This window comes from Bos indicus, chromosome 18, assembly GCF_029378745.1.
Source record: "Bos indicus isolate NIAB-ARS_2022 breed Sahiwal x Tharparkar chromosome 18, NIAB-ARS_B.indTharparkar_mat_pri_1.0, whole genome shotgun sequence".
Lineage (NCBI taxonomy): Eukaryota > Metazoa > Chordata > Mammalia > Artiodactyla > Bovidae > Bos > Bos indicus.
Genome location: NC_091777.1, coordinates 62,386,386 through 62,412,572, shown reverse-complemented (window position 1 = coordinate 62,412,572; position 26,187 = coordinate 62,386,386). Strand labels below are relative to the sequence as shown.

At 45.9% G+C, this 26,187-nt stretch overlaps 1 protein-coding gene, 1 long non-coding RNA gene and 1 pseudogene across 6 annotated transcripts in view; 1 reads left to right on the top strand and 2 right to left on the bottom strand.

Annotated features, from left to right (window-relative positions):
* The window catches only part of LOC109571595 (NADH dehydrogenase [ubiquinone] 1 beta subcomplex subunit 4 pseudogene), a 3,139-nt pseudogene extending 2,883 nt beyond the window's left edge, over positions 1-256 (bottom strand).
* LOC109573049 (V-set and transmembrane domain-containing protein 1-like) overlaps positions 1-16,831 on the top strand; it is a 19,945-nt gene extending 3,114 nt beyond the window's left edge. Inside the window, exons 2-8 of one of the 4 annotated variants that reach the window (XM_019980262.2) lie at positions 3,548-3,583; positions 6,911-6,949; positions 12,480-12,572; positions 12,677-12,704; positions 12,855-12,889; positions 12,993-13,024; positions 15,871-16,831. In XM_019980262.2, the coding sequence (XP_019835821.2) occupies positions 3,548-3,583; positions 6,911-6,949; positions 12,480-12,572; positions 12,677-12,704; positions 12,855-12,889; positions 12,993-13,024; positions 15,871-15,990 (383 nt within the window). In that variant the 3' untranslated portion in view covers positions 15,991-16,831. Of the gene's footprint in view, positions 1-3,547; positions 3,584-6,910; positions 6,950-12,479; positions 12,573-12,676; positions 12,705-12,851; positions 12,890-12,992; positions 13,025-13,396; positions 13,589-15,870 lie in introns of those variants that run through there. The other 3 variants (XM_019980261.2, XM_070771697.1, XM_070771696.1) reach the window with 3 other exon arrangements.
* On the bottom strand, positions 12,514-26,187 carry LOC139177201 (uncharacterized). 2 transcript variants are annotated; one of them, XR_011561699.1, is made up of 3 exons: positions 25,127-25,992; positions 14,718-14,883; positions 12,514-12,615 (listed from the first exon to the last, which is right to left on the bottom strand). It is a non-coding gene; the product is annotated as an uncharacterized lncRNA (long non-coding RNA). The 2 variants fall into 2 exon arrangements; XR_011561698.1 differs by lacking the exon at positions 12,514-12,615 and adding an exon at positions 26,083-26,187 and having other exon boundaries at positions 14,351-14,883; positions 25,127-25,196.

Genomic DNA, 26,187 nt, shown 5'->3' with positions numbered 1-26,187 from the left:
AGGAATTTAGAGCTTTTCTATGTATGGGGAGACACAAGAGTCTGGGCTGACTGAAATCATTCCTGGGTGTACACCTCAGCTGTCCGGGGCCAGCATCCCGTGTTTTCGCATCCTGAGCTCCCTCGGGGCTCACCACAGGCAGCAGCTGCAGTCTAATGGCTGCTGGATGGTAGGTGTTCTTTGCTTCCTGCGTTGCCTCAGAGCTCACCGGCTCACTGTCAGCCGTGTGTGCAATCACTGATGGCGGTGACACCATTTGTTTACTGATGTGGCAGGCAGTGTTTTACTTCTCAGACGTCAGTGAGGACTCGGCACCCAGTTTCGATGTGTGTGAATATGGAGGGGGTGGTTCTTCACACCACCAAGCAGCTGACTCAGCTGTTTGTCCTGCAATTCAATTCCATCGTGACATGAACTACCTGGAGACACCGTCAGATCCCACAGATTAAGGGCTCCGTCCTAGAAGATGACCTCCCTCCCACTTCAGGTGCCAGTCACAAGCCCTAGTGGCCACCTGTGTTTCTGTCCGACTGGCTACAGATGGAAGGTTCTAAAGAACCACTCCTTGGGTCCATCAATCTGCTAGAACTCAAATTTGTGAGAACATGGAACTCAGAGAAACATTTACTCACTAGATTACCGATTTATTATAGAAGAATTTGGGCTTCCTGGGTAGCTCAGTGGGTAAAGAATCTGCCTTCAATGCAGGTAACCCCAGTTCGATTCCTGGGTCAGGAAGTTCCCCTGGAGAAGGGTTAGGCTACTCACTCCAGTGTTCTTGTGCTTCCCTCATGGCTCAGTTGGTAAAGAATCCACTTACATACAATGTGGGAGACCTGGGTTTGATCCCTGGGTTGGGAAGATGCCCCAGAGGAGTGCATGGCAACCCACTCCAGTATTCTTGCCTAGAGAATCTCAAGGACAGAGGAGCCTGGTGGGCTACAGTCCATGGGGTCACAAAGAGCTGGATACAGCTGAGCGACTAAGCACAGTACATAGAAGGATTTAAGTCAGGAACAGCCAAATGGAAGAGGTGCACAGAGCCGAGTATGAGGAAAAGGGCTTCTGAGCACATCACGCTTGAAAAATCTCCACGTGTCCAACATGGGAGCTCTCTGAACTCATCCTTTTGAGTTTCTATGGAGGCTTCACTACATAGATGAGAAATGGAATATTTCCTGCCGTATCAGTAAACAAAGGATGTTGCAATCATCAGTGACTGAAGACACTTGAGGGTGAGCCCCGAGGGAGCTCAGGAAGGAAAGAACACCTGCCATCTAGCAGCCATCAGACTGCAGCCACCCCCACGGTGAGCCCTGAGGGAACTCAGGGTTAAGAAAACAGGGATACTGGCTGCAGACAGCTGAGGTCCATATCAAAGGGATGACTGCCGTGAGCCCAGACGCTTGCATCTTCCCATACTGAGAAACGCGAAATTCTTTAACTTGAGACATCTGATTTTCTTTTATTAACAGTAACGTTTTGTTCTGACCTCCTACCCTTTGTTGCAAAACTCATATATATCCTTCCCACACCACACCCTGCAGCAATTCTCTCAAGGTTACTTGAGATGCTGCCTCCTGGGCTTGAAGTCCTAAGAATATCTGATGAATAAAACATAACTCTCAACTTTTAGGTTTGTGCGTATTTTTTTAGTCGACATAGGCATGATTGATCGAATCACTGGCAATTGGTAATCTCCAGCCCTTCTTCCCTTCCTGGAGGTCGGGGTTGGGGGTGGGACTGGGGGTAGGGGGTGGGTAAGACTGACAGTTCCAACCCTTTAATCACGTGGTTTCCCTGGCAACCGGCCACCATCCTTAGGCTACCTAGAGACTTTTCCAAAAGTTATTTTAACATAACAAAAGACACTTTTACCTCTCACAACACTCAGGGAATTTCAAGAGTTTGAGGAGCTCTGTACCTGGACCAGGGACAAAGACCCAATGTGTTTCTTATTATGTCACATCATCAAAGTAATTTTTCCTCTTCTCTGGGGAACTATAGATTCTAGTGTCACTCTCCTCCTCCCTTTCTAGCTTGGAAGTTGAGCAGCTCTCCACGTGGTGTACTTAAAGGCCATTGTTGCTGTTTAGCTACTCAGTCAAGTCTGACTCTTTGCAACCCCGTGGACTGCAGCCTTCCAGGTTCCTCTGTCCGTGAGATTCTCCAGGCAAGGATCCAGGAGCAGGTTGCTATTTCATTCTCCAGAGCCCGTACTAAATGTTAAATGGATGATGCCTGGCTGAGTCAGGCAGAGAGGGTAGCTGTATGGTAAATATCAGTTGTCATAAAGGACCCGCTAGATAATATAAGTGGGTACATGGCTGACATACGTGAAGAATCCGTCCAATGACAGATTCTCACTGATTGGCAGTTATTCACTGCAATTATTTCCAGATAAATATGCTTACTTGTGTTGCTTACAGCTCCCTATCTCAGAATTCTGCTAAGATTTCAAGGCGCTATCTTTTATCCTTTGCTTTTTCGAGCTACCCTACACTCCAGTGCGTCTCTTCTCCTCAGTGGCAGGTGTCTCCACTGCAGCCAGGTCTCTGCCTATGTCAGCTGCGGTCCTTTATTAAGAAAGATAGGACTTCCTTGGTGGCCCAGTGGCTCAGCCTCCGCAGTCCCAGTCCAGGGGTTCCGGGCTTGATCCCTGGTCATGGAATTAGATCCCATATGCTGCAGCTAAGACCTAGCACAGCCAAATAAACAAATACAAAATAAATAGATATTTTTTAAAAAGAAAGATAAGTTCTGAGGATCTAATGACCAGCATGGTGACGATAGTTAATAACATTGAAATCGGCTCAGAGAATGGATCTTAAACATTCTCCCCCTACTGCCTCCCGCACACACACACAAGGTAACTATGTGAGCTGACTTGTTTGTTAATTAGCTTCATGGTGGTGGTCACTGCACAATGCATACATGCATGCAGTCATCACATGTACACATTAATACAATCGTATTTGTCAAAAACAGAGAACCCCTCTGTCAGTTTTCACCTACTCCTCAGTAAGGTTTCATGATAGAAAGTGAATCTAAGGCAATCGTGTGTTTATTTAAAAAAAAAAAAAATGAAAGGAAGAATGGGAGTCACCATTGGAGCAGAAGACTGGCTGATAACGGAGCTGAGATGACTTTAGACTAAAAGCAGAGGAGAAAGGGACTGAAAAGAGACCACGAGACCTGGGGACACCCCCTACCCCCCTGACCACCTGGAAACCTGTTTCCTGCCTGTCAGTGCAGCCGTTGCCGCCAGAGCTAATCCCCCCTGGCAGGGGGCTCCATCCACTGCCAGGCTCCCACGTCCCTGCTTTCTGGTGAAGCTTGGGGGCTCGTGTTTTGCACCCACTATTGAGTGGAAACAAGGGCCAGATCTCCTGAGTCACTCTCATGTCTAGATGTACATCTGTAGATTTAGATATATAACTGGATCACTTTTCTGTATGCTGAAACTAACACAACAGATCAACTATACTTCAATTAAAAAGAAAAAGACAAGCATATAATTCATCTCTCATGAGTGTTTCTCTTCCAGGGCTTTGTCTGGGCAATGAAGATGAGGAAAATAATGGTGAGTCATCTCCGACCTAGACTCTGTTCCCACACCCCGAGTTTCATGACCTTTTCCCTTTCATCCTCTGAATTCTAGGAGGGTTTTAGTGGTCACCAAGATGAAGAGTCTAACTCCAAATTCTATCCAGAGAAACTTCCCAAACCCCTCCTCCATACCTTGCCCAGCTCAGAGGTTGCACGTGGCAGCAACGTGACCCTCATGTGCCAGTTCGATGTCTGGAATGCGACATTCATGCGGGGGAAGTCACAGGACTCTGGGTACAATAAAGGGCAGAACTCAACAGGAACATGGCTGAATTCCTCCTCACTCACCTGGAGCCTGGGCTTCCCTGGTGGCTCAGATGGTAAAGAATCCACCTGCCAATGCAGAAGATGCAGAGTCGAAACCTGGGTCAGGAACATCCCCTGGAGGAGGGCATGGCAACCCGCTCCAGTATTCTTGCCTGGAGAATCCCATGGGTGGAGGAGCCTGGTGGGCTGCAGTCCATGGGGTCACAAAGAGTTGGATGTGACTGAGCCACTAACCCACCTAAGGTGGTCGTGGGCTCCTTGACAGGTGGTCTGGGGATATTTTCTCTCTGTCCTTCACCTCGGACAATCCCCCCTCTTTATTTCTCAAACAGGTTAGTCTTGTCTGGCAAACACAGCACAGAGCTCCCTCCAACCATAAAATCCTTGGGTGCAGTCAGAGAGAGCCGGTGCCTTTGTACAGGTGATGTCACTGACCCCGGGCACCTCACCGTAAGATGGACCCACGAAACCTGCTGCTGAGAAGCTGCCTTCCCCATCCCAGAGCATGACTGAAAATCTGCTCTGCAAATCGTGCTTTGCTATCCCCCGGAGGAGGAAGTGGCAACCCACTCCAGTATTCTTGCCTGGGAAATCCCACAGACAGAGGAGCCTGGCAGGCTACAGCCCACGGGGTTGCAAAGGGCCTGACACTACTCAAGTGACTTCGCACCGAGTGACTGAACACCACCACCACCTATGGAGCACAGAAAGCGGTCCACGCAGTGGAGGCAAGCACTGGCCATGGGAGGCAGATTCCGTCACGCTTACCCTTCTCTGTAGCAAATCAATTTGCAATGGCTTGTGGCTGAAAAAAAAAAAAAAGAAAGCGGTCCACGCAGCAGATTAACCGGTGGTCCTCTGGGGCAAGGAGGGGGACAGAGACCTCACTGGTGCTGAGCTAAAAATTCCTGATTGACTGTTTAAGACAACATTTATGGGATTGGGGTTCAAAGCTTCAATTAGATTAGGCATTGAGCCCTAGCACAGTCTACACAAATGATTCCATTTTGAGGCTGTGATTTAAAAAAAAATAATAACCAAGCAATTAATTTTTGGCTGTGCTGGGTCTTTGCTGCTGCACACGGGCTTTCTCTAGTTGGGGTGAATGGGGGCTATCCTTTGCTGTGGTGTGTGGGCTTCTCATTGCAGGGGCTTCTCTTGTAGCAGAGCATGGCTCTACGTGCGAGGGCTTCAGTGGTTGCAGCTCATGGGCTCAGCAGCTGTGACTCTCAGGGTTAGCTTCTCCACAGCACGTGGAATCTTCCTGGACCAGGGATCGAACCCATGTCCCCTGCATTGGCAGGCGGATTCTTACCCACTGCGCCACCAGGGAGGTCTGCCATTCTTTATTTTTGTACCCTCACTCCAACAACTAAAATTTGGCACCCATTTGTGAGCAAAAGTGCCTTGTGGGAGCTGTGGGATCCACCACCAGACACCAAAGGGCCCAGGAGGAGCGTCACCCACCTGGGCGTTGGATAGTGGGCAGACAGGCCTCAGTACCAGCCATAGAACCAGCAGGAGGCTGTGACCTGATTCCAGCCCCTCTTGGCCGTCATCTGGGAGAACTTGGACCTGGTGGTACCTACAGACAGGAGAACGTTTGCAGACGTTTACAAACCAAGGCTGAAGTATGGAGAAGTGGGAAACTGGAACAGATAAATAACAGATCAAGAGACTGAACCAGCAATCAAAACCTCCCGACAAAGAAAAGCCCGGGACCAGATGGCTTCACTGGTGAATTCCACCAAACATTTAAGGCAGAAATAACACCCGTCATTCCCAGCCTCTTCCCAAAAAGCACAGAGGAAGGAACATTCCTGTGCTCATTTTACAAGGCCAGCATCCCCTTGACATCAGAACCAGGTAAGCACACTGAAAGAAGAGAAAACTATAGACCGATATCCCTAATGAATACAGATGTGAAAGTTCTCAACAAAATGTTGGCAAATCAATTTTAACAGTACATTAAAAGACTCACACACCAGGATCAAGTGAGATTTCTCCTTTGTACCCAATGATGGTTCACTATACAAGTCGATAAGTGTGATATACACATTAACGGAATGAAGGATAAAAATCATATGTTCATCTTATATGTAAAAAATTTTGATAAAATAGATCATTTCAATATAAAAACTCTCAATAAATTGGCTGTAGAAGGAACATACTTCAACACAATAAAGGCCAATATAATAGGCCCACAGCTAAGGTCATACTTAATGGTGAAAAGTTGAAAGCTTTTCCTCTGATATCAGGAATGAGACAAAGATTCCCACCACTTCAATTCAACGTAATACTGGAAGTCCTCTCTGGAACAATTGGGCAAGACAGAAAAAAAAAAAAAAGGCATTCAAATCAAAAAGGAAGATGTAAAACTGCCTTCATTTGCAGATATGATCTTATCTACAGAAAATCAGCAAAAATAAATACTTTAGCTACCTAATGCAAAGAGCCAATTCATTATAAAAGACCCTGATGCTGGGACAGATTGAAGGCAAAAAGAGAAGGGGACGACAGAGGATGAGATGTTTAGATAGCATCGCCGACTCAATGGACATGAATTTGACCAACCCGAGATAGGGGAACCTGGCGGGCTGCAGTCCATGGGATCACCAGGAGTCGGACCTGACTTACCAACTGCACAACAGCGGTATATCAAACAAAAAAGCTTCTGCACAGCAAAATGAACAATCATCAACACGAACGGCAGTCTCCCCAATGGGAGAGAGTACTTGCAAAATGTTGGTGCTCTTTCCTGGGATATGATTGGAAGGTGGGGGATTAGTGGTGTCACTCATACATGTTTTTGTTATTAAAATAACACCAAGCTCCAGCAGTATTAAAAAGACTAACCTAGTGCTCTGGCCTGGGTTTGGGGACCCAGTGGGCACCTGGAGAAGAGAAAAAAAAAAACCATTCTCCTCTCTGCTTCCCAAAGAGGGCATGAAGTCCGTAAGTAGAACATGAGGGTTATGTCCCCAAGGTTCTCACACAAACACTGTGACTCCTTTTCTCCTTTCCTGTTTTCTAGGGAACCAAGAGGAAAGCAAACCCGCCCCTGCAAAGACAGGTAATATAATTAGAAGGGACTTGTTTCCCCCAATTATATCCACCTCTGAAAACACTGGTGAATAAAACAGAACAAGGTACATCGTCTGCTGTTTTACATGATGAAAAGCTACGGTGGGGTTTCAGAAAGAACGGGGGTGAGTCTGTATGACTGGTTTGGGGAATGGGACCAGGACCTGCGGAGCCTATACTTTAGGACAATGTATGATCAAAGACTTGCTAAAACTTCCAAGTTCTCAAAAAACAGGGAATATTTTTTTCTGATACTGGTTTTCCGTGAAGAATTGACTAAGATTCTACCCTCAGAAATTCTCATAAAAACTAGGGCTTTTGGAGAAGGAAATGGCAACCCACTCCAGTGTTCTTGCCTGGAGAATCCCAGGGATGGGGGAGCCTGGTGGGCTGCCGTCTATGGGGTCACACAGAGTTGGACACGACTGAAGTGACTTAGCAGCAGCAGCATCCAGTAAAGAGTCACAGGCTAACTTACTAGTTTTTAAATGGGGTAGAATAGATCTAACAGGTATATACTAATTAGAAATGTAAACATATGTTTACTAGTATGTATACCAAAAAGTTCATAACCATACTGTTACTAATAGGCAAAAACGACATATCAGTGTTAGAATAGTAAATTAAGTGGTGGAACATCACTGCAATGTAATACCAAATGGCAATGAAAACAAACCAGCTAATGCTACATTTTGATGTTGATGGATCTCACAAATATAATGTGGAGCTAAAGAAACTAGACATATATTATATGATTTTATTGAATTAAAATTAAAAAAAACAAGTATATAAATGTATGAATCAGAGAGGGTAGTGGTACTTCTACAATGGGAAAGTTTTGAGATGCATCTTGCATTAATTTTCTGTGGTTTTGATAATGTTCAATTTTATATCTGTTTGTTAGTTAAATGTATGGGTTCTCAATTCCATAATTCATTGTTTTATATACATGATTGTGAATTTTATGTATTTATGTTATTCTGAAGTTCAAATTTCATAAATAAGAAAGGTAACATTTACATTATCAATAAATACATGCAATACTTAAAAAAAAAAAAAAAAACTAGGGCTTTCTGAAGGTTTAGACTGAAACGGGCTTATCCATCCAGGATTCATTTTTGCTGTGCCATGCAGCTTGGGGGATTTTAATTCCCCGACCTGGGCTTTCCAGGTGGCTCAGTGGTAAAGAATGCACCTGCCAATGTAGGAGACTCAGATTCAATCTCTGGGTTGGGAAGATCCCCTGGAGGAGGAAATGGCAACCCACTCCAGTATTCTTTTCCTGGGAAATGCCATGGACAGAGAAGCCTAGTAGGCTACAGTCCACGGGGTTGCAAAGAGTCAGACGCAACTTGGTGACTGAGCACAAACACACAATTCCCCGACCAGGGATCCAACCCTGGCCTCTGGCAGTGGAAGCTGGAAGTCCTAACCACAGGACAAATGGGGAATTTACCTAGATGCTTGATCATTTTTTCTTTCAGCAACTCATAACCTTCCTGTAATCTGCTCCAAAGGATCAAAATTGTTCAAGGTTGTCATTAGAGCCTGTGCAAGTATAATAGAAATAATTTTTAAAAAGACCATCCCATCACCGCTGGATGGGATGTTCTGTATCAATGTCATCCCCTGATTGGCCGGTGACCCTAGAATTTCTCACGATGTTGCCATCTGGGGAAACTGGGGAGCTCTGTGTTGTTTCTTAGAACCCCATGTGAATCTACAGTTCCCTCAAAATAAAAAGTTTAATGAAAAAATAAATAAATAAAAAGACATCCTTGGAAATTCTCTGGTGGCCCAGTGATTGGGACCCCGCACTTCCATTGCAGGGGGCACAGGTTCCATCCCATGTGGCGTGGTGTGGCCAAAAAAAAAAAAGATTTCCTGCATCCTGTCCTTGCAAACTACATATTTGTCTTTGAAACATTTTTATGCAGTATTAGCAGGCTAATGACAGCTACTCTGGCTCTGTGAACACAATGCGTGCCCCGGTGTCTTGGAGAGATCTGAAATCTGATAGAGTCGGAGAGCTTGGAAGTGTCAGAAACGGGAAATGGGAAGTCGAAGCGTTCGTGTTTTTAGCTCTTCTGTCATGTCTTTTCTTTTTTAGTTGGTATGTTATTCACATCCCATAAATTCACCCTTTTAAAGTATATGAGGCAGAGGCGTTTGGCACACTCACAGGGCTGTACCATCACCACTACGCTGATTCCCCAGATGAAGTTCCCTTAAGCGTCGGTCTTTGCTCCCTGCTCCCCCGACACGCCCTGCCAATCTGTTTTCTGGCTCTACGGTTTCGCCTCTTGTGGACATTTCATATAAAACGCAGTCCCACACTGTGAGGTCTGGAGACTGGCTTCTTTCACTTAGCTCGGTGTCATCAAGGTTCCCCCGTGTGGTAACACGTATCAGTACTTCCAGTCTTTTCATGGCTGAATAATATTCCATCATGTGGACAGACCACATTTTGTTTATCCATTCATGAGTTGATGGACACTTGGGTGGTTTGCACCTTTTGGCTATTGTGAGTACTGCTGCCATGAATATAGGTGTACATGTATCTGAACCTCTGCTTTCAATCAGGTATTTGAAAGGAGAACGTATTAGTCACTCAGTCACGTCCGCCTCTTTGCGACCTTATGGACTGTAGCTCGCCATGGGATTCTGTCCATGGGATTCCCCAGGCAAGAATACTGGAGTGGGTTGTCATTTCCTACTCCAGGGGATCTTCCCAACCCAGGGGTTGACCCTGGGTCTCCTGCATTGCAGGCAGATTCTTCACCATCTGAGCCACCAGGGAAGCCCCTAATCAGGTATCCAGAAGTAAAACCGCTGGGACACTCGGCAAGTTTGTGTTTACCTTTTTGAGCAACTGCCGAACTGTATTCCACCGTGACTGCCCCATTTCACACGCCCGTCAGTAACCTATGTGGGCGCCGATGTCTCCACATCCTTGCCAACACTTGTTGTTTTCCTTTCATTTTATTATAGCCAACATGGTGGGCGTGTATATCACTTCTTTCCTGTTTTTTGGCCACAACAAACGGCACTGTGACCTTAGCTCCCCAGTCAGGGGTCGACCTGGTGCCCTCTGCATTGGGAGCCCTGAGTCTCAACCACTGGACCGCCTGAGAAGTCCCTGTATATTGTTTCTTAAAATGCACTATCAGAGTTCACATTTACACCACCACAATGCTGAACAGACTGAGACATCTTTAAGCACAGACGTGCTATCTCTGGAGAAGGAAATGGCAACCCACTCCAGTATTCCTGCCTGGGAAATCCCGTGGACAGAGGAGGCTGGTGAGCTACAGTCCATGGGAGTTGCAAGAGTCAGACACAACTTAGCAAACTAAACGACGACGACGAGAGGCTGTCTCCAGCCTACATACACACGCCTCCGGGCTACTAGAAAGGAACCCTCTACTCTAATTCTGGGCAGAGCCTACGATGAAGTTCACCCCCTAACTTTGCCACAAGGCCAGGCTTCCTTTCTGGGACTTCATGCCCTGTGTCACGCTGTATCCCACTGCTCAGTCAGATGCCTTAGATCAGTATCACAGACCTTCTGCAAGTTAATTTTGGCAATGTGTAAATAGCTGATGTGAAATCTGGCCAGGATATGTGGCCATCTCAGGGCAAACCCAGTTCAGTGGGCGGTGGGCAGTCTCGCAATCATCTACTTCTCATTTCTAGTGAACCGCACCATGAGATAAACTGCAGGGCCATCAGGAGGAGGGTGAGAGCATCGGCAAGGCTGACGTTCCTTTGTTGCCATCCAGGAACGGGTGTTTCTGCCCTTCTTTTCCAAGTCCATGGGGATGCGTGGCTCCCACAAATGTCAGCTGTTGGAAAAGGGGTTTCCCCGGGCCCCTTAGATTCCCAAGGCATTTTCCGGGCAGTACCCCACCACCACCACCGCCGACAAAGACACCAAAGCGCTCACACTGGGAAGGGGGAGAAACCGCGATCGAGCACGCCTAAGAATGGCAAAGGAATCCGGGGGACCGCGGGCGGAGGAGGAGCGCTGACAGCATCTGTTACAGAGGGAGGTGGGTGGGGGTGGGGTGCTGTGAGAGAACGATCCTGATCACGGCAACCTCCTCAGCCCACCGTGAGTCCGAGTCCACACTGAGCGCTTCCGAGTCAGGGTTTTTCATCATCACTGCTCTCTTCAAGGGAGCGCTCCTCACCTCCCTTTCCCACACCTCCTTCCCCTCCCCACCAGTTTCATGAAGCTATCACTGACAAAGCGGTAAGATACTTCAAGTGTACAATGGGATGATTTGATACAGGATAGGGGCTTCCCTGGTAGCTCAGTGGTAAAGAATCTGCCTGCAATGCAGGAGACGCAGGAGACTCGGGTTTGATCCCTGGGTAGGGAAGATCCCCTGGAGAAGGAAATGACAACCCACTCCAGTATTCCTGCTTGGGAAATCCCATGAACAGAGGAGCCTTGCGGCCTACAGCCCAGGCTTTTACTCTCTGTTTTTATGAGTTTATTTTTGTTTTTTAAAATATTTATTTATTTGGCTGCCCCAGATCTTAGTTGCAGCTTGTGGGATCTGGTTCCCTGACCGGGGATTGAACTCAGACCCCCAGCATCAGGAGTGCGTGTGTGTATATACCACACCTTCATTATCTGTCCATCTATCGATGGACACTTAGGTTGCTTCCTTACCTTGAGAAAATGATTCTTGGACTTTGATTCATCTGTTGCCAGACTTGTCTTCACTTCCATAGCATCACAGTTAGTCTGGGTAAATGTGTTTCTCACCAGATTATGACTTCTCTGGAAAAGGTTCAGAATGTCACTTCTCTTGAATGTCCCCACCTGGGGTCAGCACAGAGCTACCCCGACCTTGGGGCAGACTGGCCAGAAAGGTTAGACATAGCAGCATCCAAAGCCCATCCTGGCCACATGACTCTGGGGAACTCAGTTTAATTCCAGGTACTTGGTTTATGTTTGAATGAAATGGGGATGGCAAACTTACCTTGTGTGCTTATTGTCAAGATGAGAAAGAACAGGGAACTCCCTGGTAGTCCAGTGTTAGGACTCCAGGCTTTCATGCTAAAGGCCTGGGTTCAGTCCCTGGTTGGGGAACCAAGCTCCTGCAAACTTCATTGCAAAAAAAAAATTAATACAAAAAAATGTTTTAATGAGAAAACACTTATGAGTGCTAACGGCTCACAGTTAATAAGTATTATTCCTGGGGATGAAACGTTTAGTGGGTGTTTGCCATCTGCCGGGCACCGTGCTAGCCCTCTCTGTAGGCACTGACCCACTCCTTCTCTCGACCAACCAGTAAAGCAGCCACAATTGCTGTCCTTGCTTTGAAAGGGAAAACAAAAGCTCAAGGAGATGACGCAAATTCCCTCGAGCGACTGGACATTCCAGCTGGGGAGTGGCAGCTCCAAGTCTTGAAGCCAGGCTGTCTGCTTCTTGTAACTCTTCTCCGAAGTGGCTCAGTGCGTTCCTGGAGCCAGCCTGACTCGTGGCCCCGTTCTTCTCCCTCCAGATACCAGGATCATCTTCGTGGCCACCTTCAGCTGCCTCTCCCTCTTTCTCCTCTTCCTCGCCATCTTCTTCATCTACAGGTGCACTCAGCAAGGTGAGTTCAGAGCATCATGGGTTTCACACTCTGAGGAAGGGGACTAAAGTGAAGGATTCTTTAGGGAGATACATTCCTCCTTTTTTTTTTTTTTTTTTTAATAGATTCATCAGAGGAAGAATCCATCAAGAGGTAGATACACTTGACAGACCTCACGCCCTGCGTTAACTCCCACTCCACTGCACATCAGTGACCCTTAGGCCCAGCCCCACCTCTGTCAGCCCTATCCCCTCCCCCAGATCTCCAGATCCCAGACTTTAACACGTTTCTCTTTCTCAGAAGCTGCCATTCCAAAGTGCACAAGCAGAGGGATGCAGGTAAGTGATCAGGGATGAAACCACAAGGAACCTTGGGATGGAGACTACACTCTGACTCTTGCCATCTGAGAACTGAGTTTTGTCTCCTTGTACGCACATGCAGATGTATCCAGGCTGGAAAGGATATCTGAATCGGTGAGTTCTCCCCTACGAAATAACCCAAGAGCTCACGCACCACCAGAGGCTGGTCTGTCTGCCTCTTGGCTTAGCTCAAACGCTGGTTATATTCATGTGGCCATTTGATATTGAGTTTAAAAACATCTGAAGAACCCATTAAAAGAGAGTAGATAGGAGGTTAACAGGGGCTGGGGGTGCGGGCGGGTAGGGGACCTGGGAAGATGGCATTTAAGGGAACAAACTTGCAACTTGTAGATGAATAAGTCCTGGGAATCTAATGCACAGCTTGGGGATTATAGTCAGCAATACTGTATCATATACATCAAAGATACTAGGAGGCTAGATCATAATTGTTCTCATCACGAAAAAGAAATGATAATTATGTGACAGGATGAAGGTGTTACCAAGGTGGTACACTATATCAATGTATCACATCAACATGCTGCTGCTGCTGCTAAGTCGCTTCAGTCGTGTCCGACTCTGCGCGACCCCATAGACAGCAGCCCACCAGGCTCGCCCGTCCCTGGGATTCTCCAGGCAAGAGTACTGGAGTGGGTTGCCATTTCCTTCTCCAATGCATGAAAGTGAAAAGTGAAAGTGAAGTCGCTCCGTCGTGTCCGACTCTGTGAGACCCCATGGACCGCAGCCTACCAGGCTCCGCCGTCCATGGGATTTTCCAGGCAAGAGTACTGGAGTGGGGTGCCATGGCCTTCTCCACATCAACATGAGTACACCTTAAAGTTACACAGGGTTATATATCAGTTACATCTCAAACAAATAAACCAACAAACAAAAAAACAGGTGCTTTGAATTTCACAGTATCTGGATTCCAGCTCCCAATAGCTACTATTTATTACCAGTGTGGTCTGAGACAAATCACAATACCCCCATGAGACGGGATACATGTGTATGTACAACTGACTCACTTTTCTGTGTACCTAAAACTAACACAACACTGTAAGTCACCTACACTCCAATAAGAATTCAACAAACAAGACACAAGCCCACAGAATTTGGACCCTTCCTTCCCTGGTGGCTCGGGTGGTAAAGAATCTGCCTCCAATGCAGGAGACCCGGGTTCAATCCCTGGGTCAGGAAGATGCCCCGGAGAAGGGAAAGGCAACCCACTCCTCTCCATAGACAGAGGGGCCTGGTGGGCTACAGCCCACGGGGTCACAGAGAGTCGGACATGACTGAGCGACTAACACTTCTTCGCTTTTTTCCTCCTATATCTAAGGGGAATCCAAATCCCCAGTTAAAAGGCTGTGAGAGTCTAATGATGTCATAAACGTAAAGGGTTTATTGGTGTTCCTGGCAAATTTTAAGTGTCAAATGGGTGGCATGAAAGCATCATTTAACAAGTGTTAATCAACTTACACCCATCAATTTCTTCTGCTTAAAATACTGCTTGTTGGGTGCACACTCAGTCAGTCAGGCATGTGCAACTCTTTGTGACCCCACGGACTGTAGCCCACCAGGTTCCTCTCTCAGTGGGATTTCCCAGGCAAAGAATACTGGAGGGGGTTGTCATTTCCTCCTCCAGGGGATCTTCCCGACCCTGGGATCGAACTGGCATCTCCTGCGCCACCTGCATCGCAGGTGGATTCTTTACCCCTGAGCCACTGGGAAGCCCCCTAAAATAGTGCTTATTTGTAATTTAATATTAATGAGCATTATAACATCTAAAAGCAATAGCAAGTAAAATTCACACCTTTTCCCACAGGTCACAGAGGTTCCCTGGCTCATTGTTGAAGCCAAAGCAAGTTAAATAAGAGCATTAGCAGGGAATTCCTTGGTTGTCCAGTGGTTAAGACTTGGTGCTTTCACTGTTGAGGACCTAGGTTCAATACCTGGTCAGGCAAGTAAGAGTCTGCAAGCTACTGGCCAAAAAAAAAAAAAAGCATTAGTAAAAGATTTAAACATTGTTGCATTTAAAGCAATATTTATGTACATTGCATTCATTTAGATACATATAAATGTTAAGTTATGGAAAGGCATAGTTTATCACAAAGTAAGTGCCAGTGATTAAATCTGGGCTATTTTAAGGGTTGGTTTGATTAGCACATTGTTGATAATTATAATATTATGATAATTCATGTTGTGATGGGATACCTCCATATAATAGAATACTATTCAGCAGTAAAAGAAAGAAGTTACAGATATAGGTGAGAAGTGACTGCACCTCAAAAACAGTTTGCTAGGTGAAAAAAGTCAGATACAAAAAACTGTATATAAAATTGTTCCATTTACATAAAATTTCCAGGAAAGGCAAATTAGTAGCTGCTTATGGCTGGGGTGGGGGTGGAGGGCAGGGAGGGCAAGGCTTAGCTGCAAACAAGCCCAGGGAAGTTTTGGGGGGCGATGGATGTTCTCCCGCTGTACAGTGGTGATGGCTGCATCGTTCTACAAATTCACTAAAAGTCATAGAACTGTACACTTATCCCAGGGGAATTCTATGGTATATACATTATATCTCAGCAAAATTAGTTTTTAAAATACAATACTATGTTATCAGTAGGTATGCATGTAGGAGGGCAGCTCTTATTCTGAAAACCATACGTTTGCACTGATTTTTAATAAGCACAAGTTACCACTGATTGACGGTATCCTGTTATGAGAGTTGAAAGCATGGCCATCCTAGAACGTGCTGTCCAACAGAACTTCCCGAGATGAGGGCAACAGTCTACAGCTGTGTTGTCCCATACATGTCACAGCCTCCCGCGGCATCTGAAGGCATCTGGGGAGACTGAGGACCTCAGTTTGAATTTACTTGGCATTTGTCTGAAGTCGAATGGCCATGCGTGGCTCATGGCTACCCTACTGCACAGCTCAGCTCTACAAGCCTGTCTCTCTTCTCCCCAAAGCCTGACGAGCCCGAGGGGGTGACCTACGCCCAGCTAAACACCGCCGCGCTGTCCGGGGCAGCTTCTGTCCCCGCCGAGGAGACCCCAAATTCTTGTGACTACACAATGGTGAAGGTGTAGGACTGAGAGAGGAGCTTTGCTCTGGGAGGGAGAGTATGGATTAACACGGCCGGGATGGATTAACACGGCCGGGATGGATTAACACGGCCGGGATGACTGGACTTGGGAAAATCCAGGTGACTCTGTGTCCTGGGCTCATTTATTCTAAGTAATAGAATTATGTTTCCCTTCTTGCTTCCCCTCCTCTCAAAAATTACAGGGTGAGTTTTCACAAGACTTGGAGTGCACCTTTACTATGAAAGTGTTAGTCGCTCAGTCATGTCCGACTCTTTGTGACCCCATGGACTGTAGCCCTCCAGGATCCTCTGTCCATGGGATTTCCCAGGCAAGAATACTGGAGTGGGTTGCCATTTCCTTCTCCAAGGGATCTTCCGGACCCAGGGGATTGAATCCAGGTCTCCTGCATTGCAGGCGGATTCTTTACCCTCTGAGCCACCAGGGAGGGTTTGAATGAAATCATAGGCTAAGAATACGTACTGTATCTATAGGCTGGTGGGACTGGGAATATTCACTTAGGGAGTTCAGGACGACATCATGCAAATAGAAAATGTTACTCAGAGAAGACTATGTGACCCCACAGACACAGGGATTTCACAAAAGGAGCAGAAAAAATACAGGCTGTGAAGGCAGACACTTGTGAATTAACAAACAGCATTCCTAGGTAGCACACACCTAGGAAAGCAGCTGAAAGTGTTTGGTTCCTGATTCTTTCAAGCCCTCTAGTCTCAAGACCAGTTTCCTCTCTGATAAGAACGAAAGCGCTTTCTTACCGCCATCATATTTCTGTTTTTATTCTTATTATTAAAATCAAAGGCTGCAATAAAGTTAGACTTACAGAATATATGTGGATTCTGTCACTTGGCACCCATAACTTAGTTAACTCATGTGAACACAGCATTTTAAGGGTATTTTTCTGAATGTGGACTTCTTTGTGTAGGTGATAGAGGTACCGAATGACCACTTCGGTATAAGCACGGGGATATGAGCTTTGCTTCCAAAGTTACGTCACTCAGTCAGGTTTGCAAGTCATTTTAAAATATGTGAATGGATGAAAGTGTAAATATTTGGAATGCATATATAAATATTCTTCACTCAGTAGCATACACTGGATAACTTTTTTTCTTTTTTTTTTTTGGATGTCCCTGCAGCTTGCGGGATCTTAGCCCCACTACCAGGGATTGAACCCAGGCCCTCAGCAGGGAAAGCCTGGAGTCCTAACCACTGGACTGCCAGGGAATTCCCTAGATAACTTTTTTTTTCAAATTTTTAATTATGAAGTATTTCTGCCATAAAGAAAAACACCCCAATATATAAGTGGAAATAAGCACACTGACCTTATTTTCAAACCATAAATACTTTGCTGTGTTTTTATTCTACCCCTCCCAGTCTATTTCCCTCCCTCTTTTTCTAGGCAACATTACTCAGAGTAGTATATATTATACTGATGGATTTTTTTCATACTTTTACTCCTCAAGCATCTATCAACAGTCAATATATTATATTTTATTGTTATTACATTCTACAAACATAGGGAATCATCATTACAATTCTGTCACTTTTTTTTTTATTGCCATCAACATTATGCTTTTGAAATTCATCCAGGTGATTTTTGAAGATTTATTTCCTTGTTTGCCGCACAGAATTCAGTTGTTAACCATACCATGGAATATTACTCAGCCCCCAAAAAGAATGAAGTGCTGGTACATGCCATGACCTGAAGGAAACTTGGAAACATTATGCTAAGACACAGAAAGCTGTGCATCATAGCATTTTATTTATAAGAAATATCCAGATCCTGAGAAAGTGGATTAATGGCTGCCATTAATGGTTGCCATTAACTGGGGAGAAGGAGAAACGGGGAGTGACTAGAAACGGGTATGGGTATCTTCTTGGGTTGATGACAATGTGGTGGAATTAGTCAGTGGCGATGGTTGCTCAGCCTTGTGAATAAAGACCACTGAACTGCACACCTTAGAAGCATAGATTTTATGGTATGTGATTACATGTCAATAAAAGAAAATTTAAAAAAGCACTTGGTTATATGCACAAGCCATGGTTTCTCTTTGTTCTTTCCTGGGCTGCTAGATATTTGGGTTGTTTTCCTGCTTTGCTGTCAGCAAAATGCTACAGTTAAACATCTTTGGAACCTGCCTTCTTGCTCACATGTGTGATCTCTCAAGGTTTATATTTAGGAGTAAAATCTGTCTTCTGTGACGTCCACAACTTTCATCCCACTGGAAAAGGCAAATTGATAACTAAGGTGGTTTCCTCCATTTATTCTTCCACCAAGGATGTATAAGCTTCCAATTCCTTGAGTCATTACCAATTCGCACACACACACACATACACATAACTTTGTTATTTTTGCTGATTAAAATATGTGAACTGGTAACCTTTACTTTGGCCACCTGATGCAAAGATCTGACTCATTGGAAAAGATCCTGAAGCTGGGAAAGATTGAGGCCAGGAGGAGAAGGGGACGACAGCAGATGAGATGGTTGGATGGCATCACCGCCTCAATGAACATGAGTTTGAGCAAGCTCTGGGAGATAGTGAAGGACAGGGAAGCCTGGCGTGCTGCAGTCCATGGGGTCACAAAGAGTCAAACATGACTGAGCAACTGAACAACAACAAACCTATTTTAAGCTGCTTATATAAAGATACCTCATTGTTGCTTTAATTTGCATTTTCCTGATTATGAATGAGGAATATTGACTATTTGGGGTTTCTTTGCTGTGAATTGATGGTATCTAGCCATTATTCACTTTTCTATTGAATAGCTGGTATTAATATTTTCCTCACTGACTTAAAGGGCATAATTACACAGTTTGCACACCTGTCCTTGATAAGCTACAACATTGCAAATACTCTCCTTTAAATCTGACTCATATTTTCATTCTTCTTTGTATTTTTTAATATTAGTTACTCTGAGTAATTCATCTTTTTATTTATATTTTGAGAGACTTCTTTGTGTCTGGAAGCTTCACTCGAGAATATACTCTCTTATGGTGGTGGTGGTTTAGTCACTAAGTCGTGTCCGACTTTCACGACTGCATAGACTGTAGCCCACCAGGCTCCTCTGTCTGTGGGATTTCCCAGGCAAGAATACTGGAGTGGGTTGCCATTTCCTTTTCCAATACTCTCTTATATGTTCTTCTAAATTTAAATTTTCAAAAGTTTGTTTATCATATTTAATCCATCTGAAATTAACTTTTGTCAAGGGCTGGGATAAAGGTCTAATTTTTCCGTCTGGATAATCAACTGTCCCGGTACGTCTTGTTATTTATTCATTTATTTTAGATTTTTGATGCACCGCACAGCATGTAGGATCTTAGCTCCCCCCCGCCCCCAGGAATCAAACGAGCTCAGCCAGCAGTGAAAGTGCAGAGTCTTAGCCCCTGGACTGTGAGGGAAATCCCCCAGGATCATTTATTAAAAGTAGGGATGTGGCCCCCGGGACCCCTTATTGAAAGGCTTGTCCCTTTTCATTCTAGCTGTGCTTTCAGTTTGATGAAATATGACCGTTTCTGTTTCATCTGCACCACCTTCCATTGCCAGCATAGCTCAGAGACTCGGATGGAAATGACAAAATGAAAAACCAACTTGAAAAGACTTTAAAACAATAAAGAGAGGAGGAAGGAAGGAGAAAAGGAAGGCAGGAAGGAAAGAGGGAGGGAAGAAACTGAGTCACGTAACCAAACTAAGGGAAAGACAGCTAGAGATATCCTCAGACAACGATATCCACATACCCAAATGCTATTTTTTCCCTTACGTCTCTCATCTATTCTATTTCTGTGTTATCATTATTATTCATACCAGCTGTCCCTATGCGTCTGGAATTGATAGTGACGAGACTAGGCTCACAGCCTTGCAGACTTCCAGCCAAAGAGGTAAGGGCTGGTGGTGGGGGCGGGGAAAGGGCTCCTACTTACTGGATCAATTTAGAAAAAGATATTACCGGCTATCTTTGGAAGATGCTAGAAACACAACTTTAAAAAATTTTTAAATGCCAAAGAAAGCAAGCAAGCATTTCTCCTGCCTTTCATTTATAACCTGTACCTCAGGAAAACCAGACAGATGAAGAAGCCAAGATTCTGCTCATGCAGTTACTACAGCTAATACATAACGGAGAAAACCCCCAAGCCTTATCTTTGCTTAGTGCATGGCCAGTTATCAGGAATAATAACAAAGGATGTAGTTAGTATCTTTCTGTCCAGAAACGGTAGCTATGTGATAGACAGAATATCCAGAGATGGAGCAGAAGGGACATCAGATGGTCAGAATCAAAGGGATGTGTCTTTTTCAAAGAAGCACTGATAGCAGTGGCGGCTCTGGTTTAAAGTTGCCACAGTTGGAGATGTAAGAAACATGGGTTTGATCCCCGGGGGGAGTATCCCCTGGAAGATGGCACAGCAACCCACTCCAGTATTCTGGCCTGGAGAATCCCAAGGACAGAGGACCCTGGTGGGCTATGGTCTATAGGATGACAAAGAGTTGGACACGACTCAAGCAACTTAGCAAGCATGCACACACCTATCTCTAATAATTAACTGAAATACAGATGGATTAGAAAGTACTGAACTGTAATCGCCCTACAGTATTTTGATGTTATTGTTGTTTAGTGGCTAAGTCATGTCCGACTCTCTGTGACCCCATGGACTGCAGCACGCCAGGCTTCCCTGTCCTTCACTGTCTCCCAGAGTTTGCTCAAACTCACATCCATTGAGTCAGTGATGCCATCCGACCATAGTATCCCCTGTCGTCCCCTTCTCCTCTTGCCCTCCATTTTCCCCAGCATCAGGGTCTTTTCCAATGAATTGATTCTTCGCATCAGGTGGACCAAGTATTGGAGTTTCATCTTCAGTCAAATTACATTTGATGTTATAATTGTCTCCATATAAAAATAACAACAGCAGGCATAACAATACGGCTTGCCAAAGGGTTTCATTAAGAAAAATTCAAACACGGGGCTTTCATAAATTACAAATAAAACATTTTTTCTGTATGGACTTGCCCTGTTAACTATATCCAAACTATGACTTTGCTTTTGAAAAGGAAAGAAATAAACAAAAAGCCTGTTGCCACATTGGTTTACGTTCTCTGTAAGACAGAAGGGAGAAACATAAAAAATAGAGCTTTCCAAACACACTCTTCTATACAGACCTCCACCGGGCGAGCTACACAGAGCCTCTACACATACACAATCACACACCAGAGCACACTGTCACGGGCTGAATTTTGTCTACCCCCCGAACCCACATCTTTAAGTCCCAAAGCCCCAATAGCTCAGATGTGGCCTTACTTGCAGAGGGGTCACTGCAGATCAATAAGAGGATGAGGTCATCCTGGAGTAGGGTGAGCCTTCAACCTGTAAGACCATGTCTTTGTCAAAGGGGAACCCGGGACACATATGCACACCTGGAGAGACCGCCATGCGACGATGAAGGCAGAGGTCGCGGTGATGTGTCTAGGAGCCAAGAAACGCCAACGCTCCCCCTGGGAACCACCAGACGCGAGAGAGGCGCGCAGAACACGAGGAACCAACCCTGCCCACATCTTGACTTCGGACTTCTGTCCTTAGAACTGTGAGAGAACAGACGTCTGTTGTTTCAGCCTCCCCACTCTGCGGCATGTTGCTAAAGCAGCCCGAACAGATGAATACGGGGAAGCGAGGAGGCAGCGGAGGCAAGGGGATGCAGACGCTCTCAGCATATGCTCCACAGTCCCGTCGGAACCCGCCAACAAAGCACAGTGACGTATGATTAAGAACTTCACCATCGGACTGCCCTGGTGGTCCAGTGGTTAAGAATCGGCTTTGCAATTCAGGCGACGCCGGTTCGATCCCGAGTGTGGGAACTAAGATCCCACATGCTAACGAAGCAGCTAAGCCCTCGAGCTGCAACTCCTGAGCCCGCACGCCACAACTAGAGAGTCCGTGTGCCAGAGCAGAAGATCCCGTGGTGAGGATCCCACGGGCCACAGCTAAGACCCAACACAGCCAAACAGATAAATACACGAGCAGTTCAATTCAGCCGCTCAGTCGTGTCCGACTCTTTGAGACTCCATGAACTGCCTCACGCCAGGGCTCTCTGTCCTTCACCAGCTCCTGGAACTTGCTCAAACTCATGTCCATTGGGTCAGTGATGCTATCCAACCATCTCATCCTCTGTCATCCCCTTCTCCTCCTGTCTTCAATCTTTCCCAGCATCAGGGTTTTTTCCAATGAGTCATCTCTTCGCATCAGGTGGCCAAAGTATTGGAGCTTCAGCTTCAGCATCAGTTCTTCCAGTGAATATTCTGGGTTGGTTTCCTTTAGGATTGACTAGTATATATATTTCGGAGAAGGCAATGGCACCCCACTCCAGTACTCTTGCCTGGAAAATCCCATGGACGGAGGAGCCTGGTAGGCTGCAGCCCATGGGGTCGCCAAGAGTCTGACACGACTGAGTGACTTCACTTTCACTTTTCACTTTTATGCATTGGAGAAGGAAATGGCAACTCACTCCAGTGTTCTTGCCTGGAGAGTCCCATTGACAGCGGAGCCTGGTGGGCTGCCGTCTGTGGGGTCGCACAGAGTCGGACACAACTGAAGTGACTTAGCAGCAGTAGCAGCAGCAGTATATATATTAAAAAAAAAAAAAAAAAGCAGCATAAGAAGAAGAACTCCATGATGGCCGGGACTTCGCTAGTGATCTAGTGGCTAAGACTCTATGCTCCCAATGCAGGGGGTCAGGATTTGACCTCTGGTCAGAGAACAAGGACCCAGGTTCGATCCCAGGGTTGGAAAGATCCCCTGGAGGAGGGCATGGCAACCCACTCCAGTATTCTTGCCCGGGAAATCCCATGGACAGAGGAGCCAGGTGAGCTACAGTCTATGGGGTCGCAAAGAGTCGGACACGATTGAGTGACTAACACTTTCAGGGAACTAAATCCCACATGCTGTAACCAAGACCTGGTACAGCCAAATACATAAATATTTAAAATATTTAAAAAAGAAGAAGAAGAAGAAGAACACGATTGTGACTACAAAGTGTCAGGACCCAAGTGTGGGTCACCTTCTGAATGCGAGGTCCCCTTCACCCTGAAAGCTGGCCCTGTGAGCATCTCAGCTTCAACCTCCATCGATGGTTCATCTGAAGAACTCACTCGGCTCCCCTCCCCACCGAGCCACCCAGCCAAGGGTGCCAAGGTGCTGAAGTCACAGTGGGGACGATCAAGACGGAGGTGGGGAGCGCCTCCCCGTTCCTCTTGCCCCCAAAGTCATCCTCTTTGAAACCTGGGAGCTCTGGGAGACCATCTGTCTCACCATGTGGAGGAAGCCCGTCTCTAATGAGAAACATGAAGATGACTCAGAGAACTTCGGAAAAAGGAAACGGAGTGATTGTGCCTTCGATTATGTATCTGGCTTCGGATGGCTTTCAAAACTCGACATTTCTTCCCTCCTTACTGCTTTCTTGGTCGACCATTCTGGGAGCCTTCTGAGCCAACACCAAAACCAAGAAAAACCCAAACAACCCAGAACAGTCCTTTGCATCTAAGCGAGTCTGAGAAGGGCCTGTTGTTCTGATCAAAGAATCTTGACAAATATTATTAAAATCAGTGACCCCGGAGCAGGGCGTGGGAGACAGGTTGCAGAGGGAGGGGATATATGCATACTTGTGGCTGATTCACTTTGCTGGGCAGCAGAAACCAACACAACATTGTAAAGCAATTACCCTCCAATTAAAAAAAAAAGAGAAATCAGTGACCCTAATAGATATCTTTTATGGACATCTGCTCTGGTATTTATCCTCCTTAAATTTCCATGTGTGTTTAGTCATTCAGTCGTGTCTGACTCTTTACGATCCAGACCCTTTGGACTGTGACCCGATAGTCTCCTCTGTTCATGGGATTCTCCAGGCCAGAATACTGGAGTGGGTGGCCATTCCCTTCTCCAGGGAATCTTCCCAACCCAGGGATCAAATCCGAGTCTCCTGCACAGCAGGCGGATTCTTTACTGTCCGAGCCGCCAGTCTTTAATTTAAATGGAGTGATTCTTGACCTTTTATTTTCCGGGATCACAAATGCTGTAGCAAGTGTAGTCCAGTTTTGTTTTCTTAACTCGTGTCTTCCATGTGGGACACGCTGGAGAAGAGGCCAAGATACAGGGGGCACAGGTTCCATCTGTGGTCGGGGAGCTAAGATACCACGTGCCTCGGTGCCAAAAATCCAAAACATAAAATAGAAGCCATATTGCAACGAATTCAATAAAGGTTTTAAAAATGGCCCACATAGAAAAATAAGCTACTGTACACAAAATTGATAAGCAAAGGATTTCCTGTATAGCACAGGCAACTGTGAGGCTTTCCGGGTGGTGCTGGCAGTAAAGAATCTGACTGCCAAGGCAGAAGAAGTAAGAGGGATGCAAGTTCGATCCGTGGGTAGGGAAGATCCCTTGGAGGAGGACATAGGAACCCACGCCAGTATTCCTGCCTGGAGAAGCCTGGCAGGCTACAGTCCATAGGGTAGCAGACTTGGACAGGACTGAAGTGACTTAGCATGCACACACACAGAATTATACTCAATATTTTATAATAAACTACAATGGAATATGGGCTTCCCTGGTGGCTCAGATGGTAAAGAATCTGCCTGCAGTGCAGGAGACTTTGGTTCAGTCCCTGGGTTGGGAAGATCCCCTGAAGAAGGGAAAGGCAACCTTGCCTGGAAAATCCCATGGACAGAGGAGCCTGGTGGGTTACAGTCCATGGGGTTGCAGAGTCGGACCTGATTGAGCACACACGCAGTAATGCAGGAACAATGAAATATAATCTGAAAAAAAAAATAACCGAATTACTTTCCTGTATTCCTGAACCTAACACAATATTGTAAATCAACTACGCGTACGTGCTCAGTCACTTCAGTCGTGTCCGACTCTGTAACCCCATGGACTGTAGCCCTCCAGGCTCCTCTGTGCATGGGATTCTCCAAGCAAGAATAACTGGAGTGGGATGCCATGCCCTCCTCCAGATCTTCCTGAGTCAGAGATGGAACCCATGTCTCTTATGTCTCCTGCATTGGGAGGTGGGTTCTTTCCCACTAGGGGCCACCTGGGAAGCCCAAATTTACTTCAATTAAAAAATAAAAAATCTTCACTCACCCTCTACGATGGCCCATACTCTGTCTGTGGATTGTGCTTCTCTCTGTATCTGAATAAATCCACTTCTTATCTATCAAAAATAGAAAAGTAAAAATCTGAGTCAGAATTAAAAAAAAAAAGTCTCCAGGGCTCTGTGACCTCATCATAGAGACAAAGAGTTGAAAATAGCAGGACTAGCCAAGCCAGTTTTCCTGGAACAGGTTGGGGGGTGGGGTGGGTGGAGGAGTCGGGGGTGGGAATGAGAAGTTTCCTAGGACATGAAAATTTCAGGGTTAAAACTGAGAAATTCCCAGGCAAATCGGAGTTGGTCACCCTAGTTGTAAGTATACAAGTGAAAGTCGCTCAGTCGTATCTGACTCTTTGTCACTCCATGGACTATACAGTCCATGGGATTCTCCAGGCCAGAAATCTAGAGTGGGAAGCCGTTCCTGTCAACAGGGGATCTTTCCAACCCAGGGATCAAAGCCAGTCTCCTGCCTTGCAGGCGGATTCTTTACCAACCAAGCTATCAGGGAACAGTTGTAAGTACATGGCCTTGTAAAGATGTAGGTGTGACAATCACACTGACTCAGAAAACAACTCTCCCCCTCTTCCTCTTGTTCCCCTACAGCATCCACCTCACAGGTCTAATTTTTTTATCTGTGTCCTTGCTGCTGCTGCTGCTAAGTCACTTCAGTCGTGTCCAACTCTGTGCAACCGCATAGACGGCAGTCCACCAGGCTCCTCTGTCCCTGGGATTCTCCAGGAAGGAATATGGAGTGGGTTGCCATTGAGGGACATCTAAAACAAATCTCATGACTTTTACAGTCATCTTAGACAATAAAGACTTTCAGTCCTTTTTTTTAAAAAAACTCACATGCAAGGAAAAAATTGGTGTCAGTTCAGTCATTGTAATGCATTTGGCAAGTTGCCTGCAGCTCCCGCGGGCATGGTCAGCTTTTTATTTACGTCCCTACCTGGAGCTTCTGCTCCTCTTCCTCCTCACTCTCGAGGCTGCAGTTTCCTCGTCTGACGTCTGTAGGTTTCCTCCAGGGAGGAAACCCTCGGTCTTGGCAGGGGAG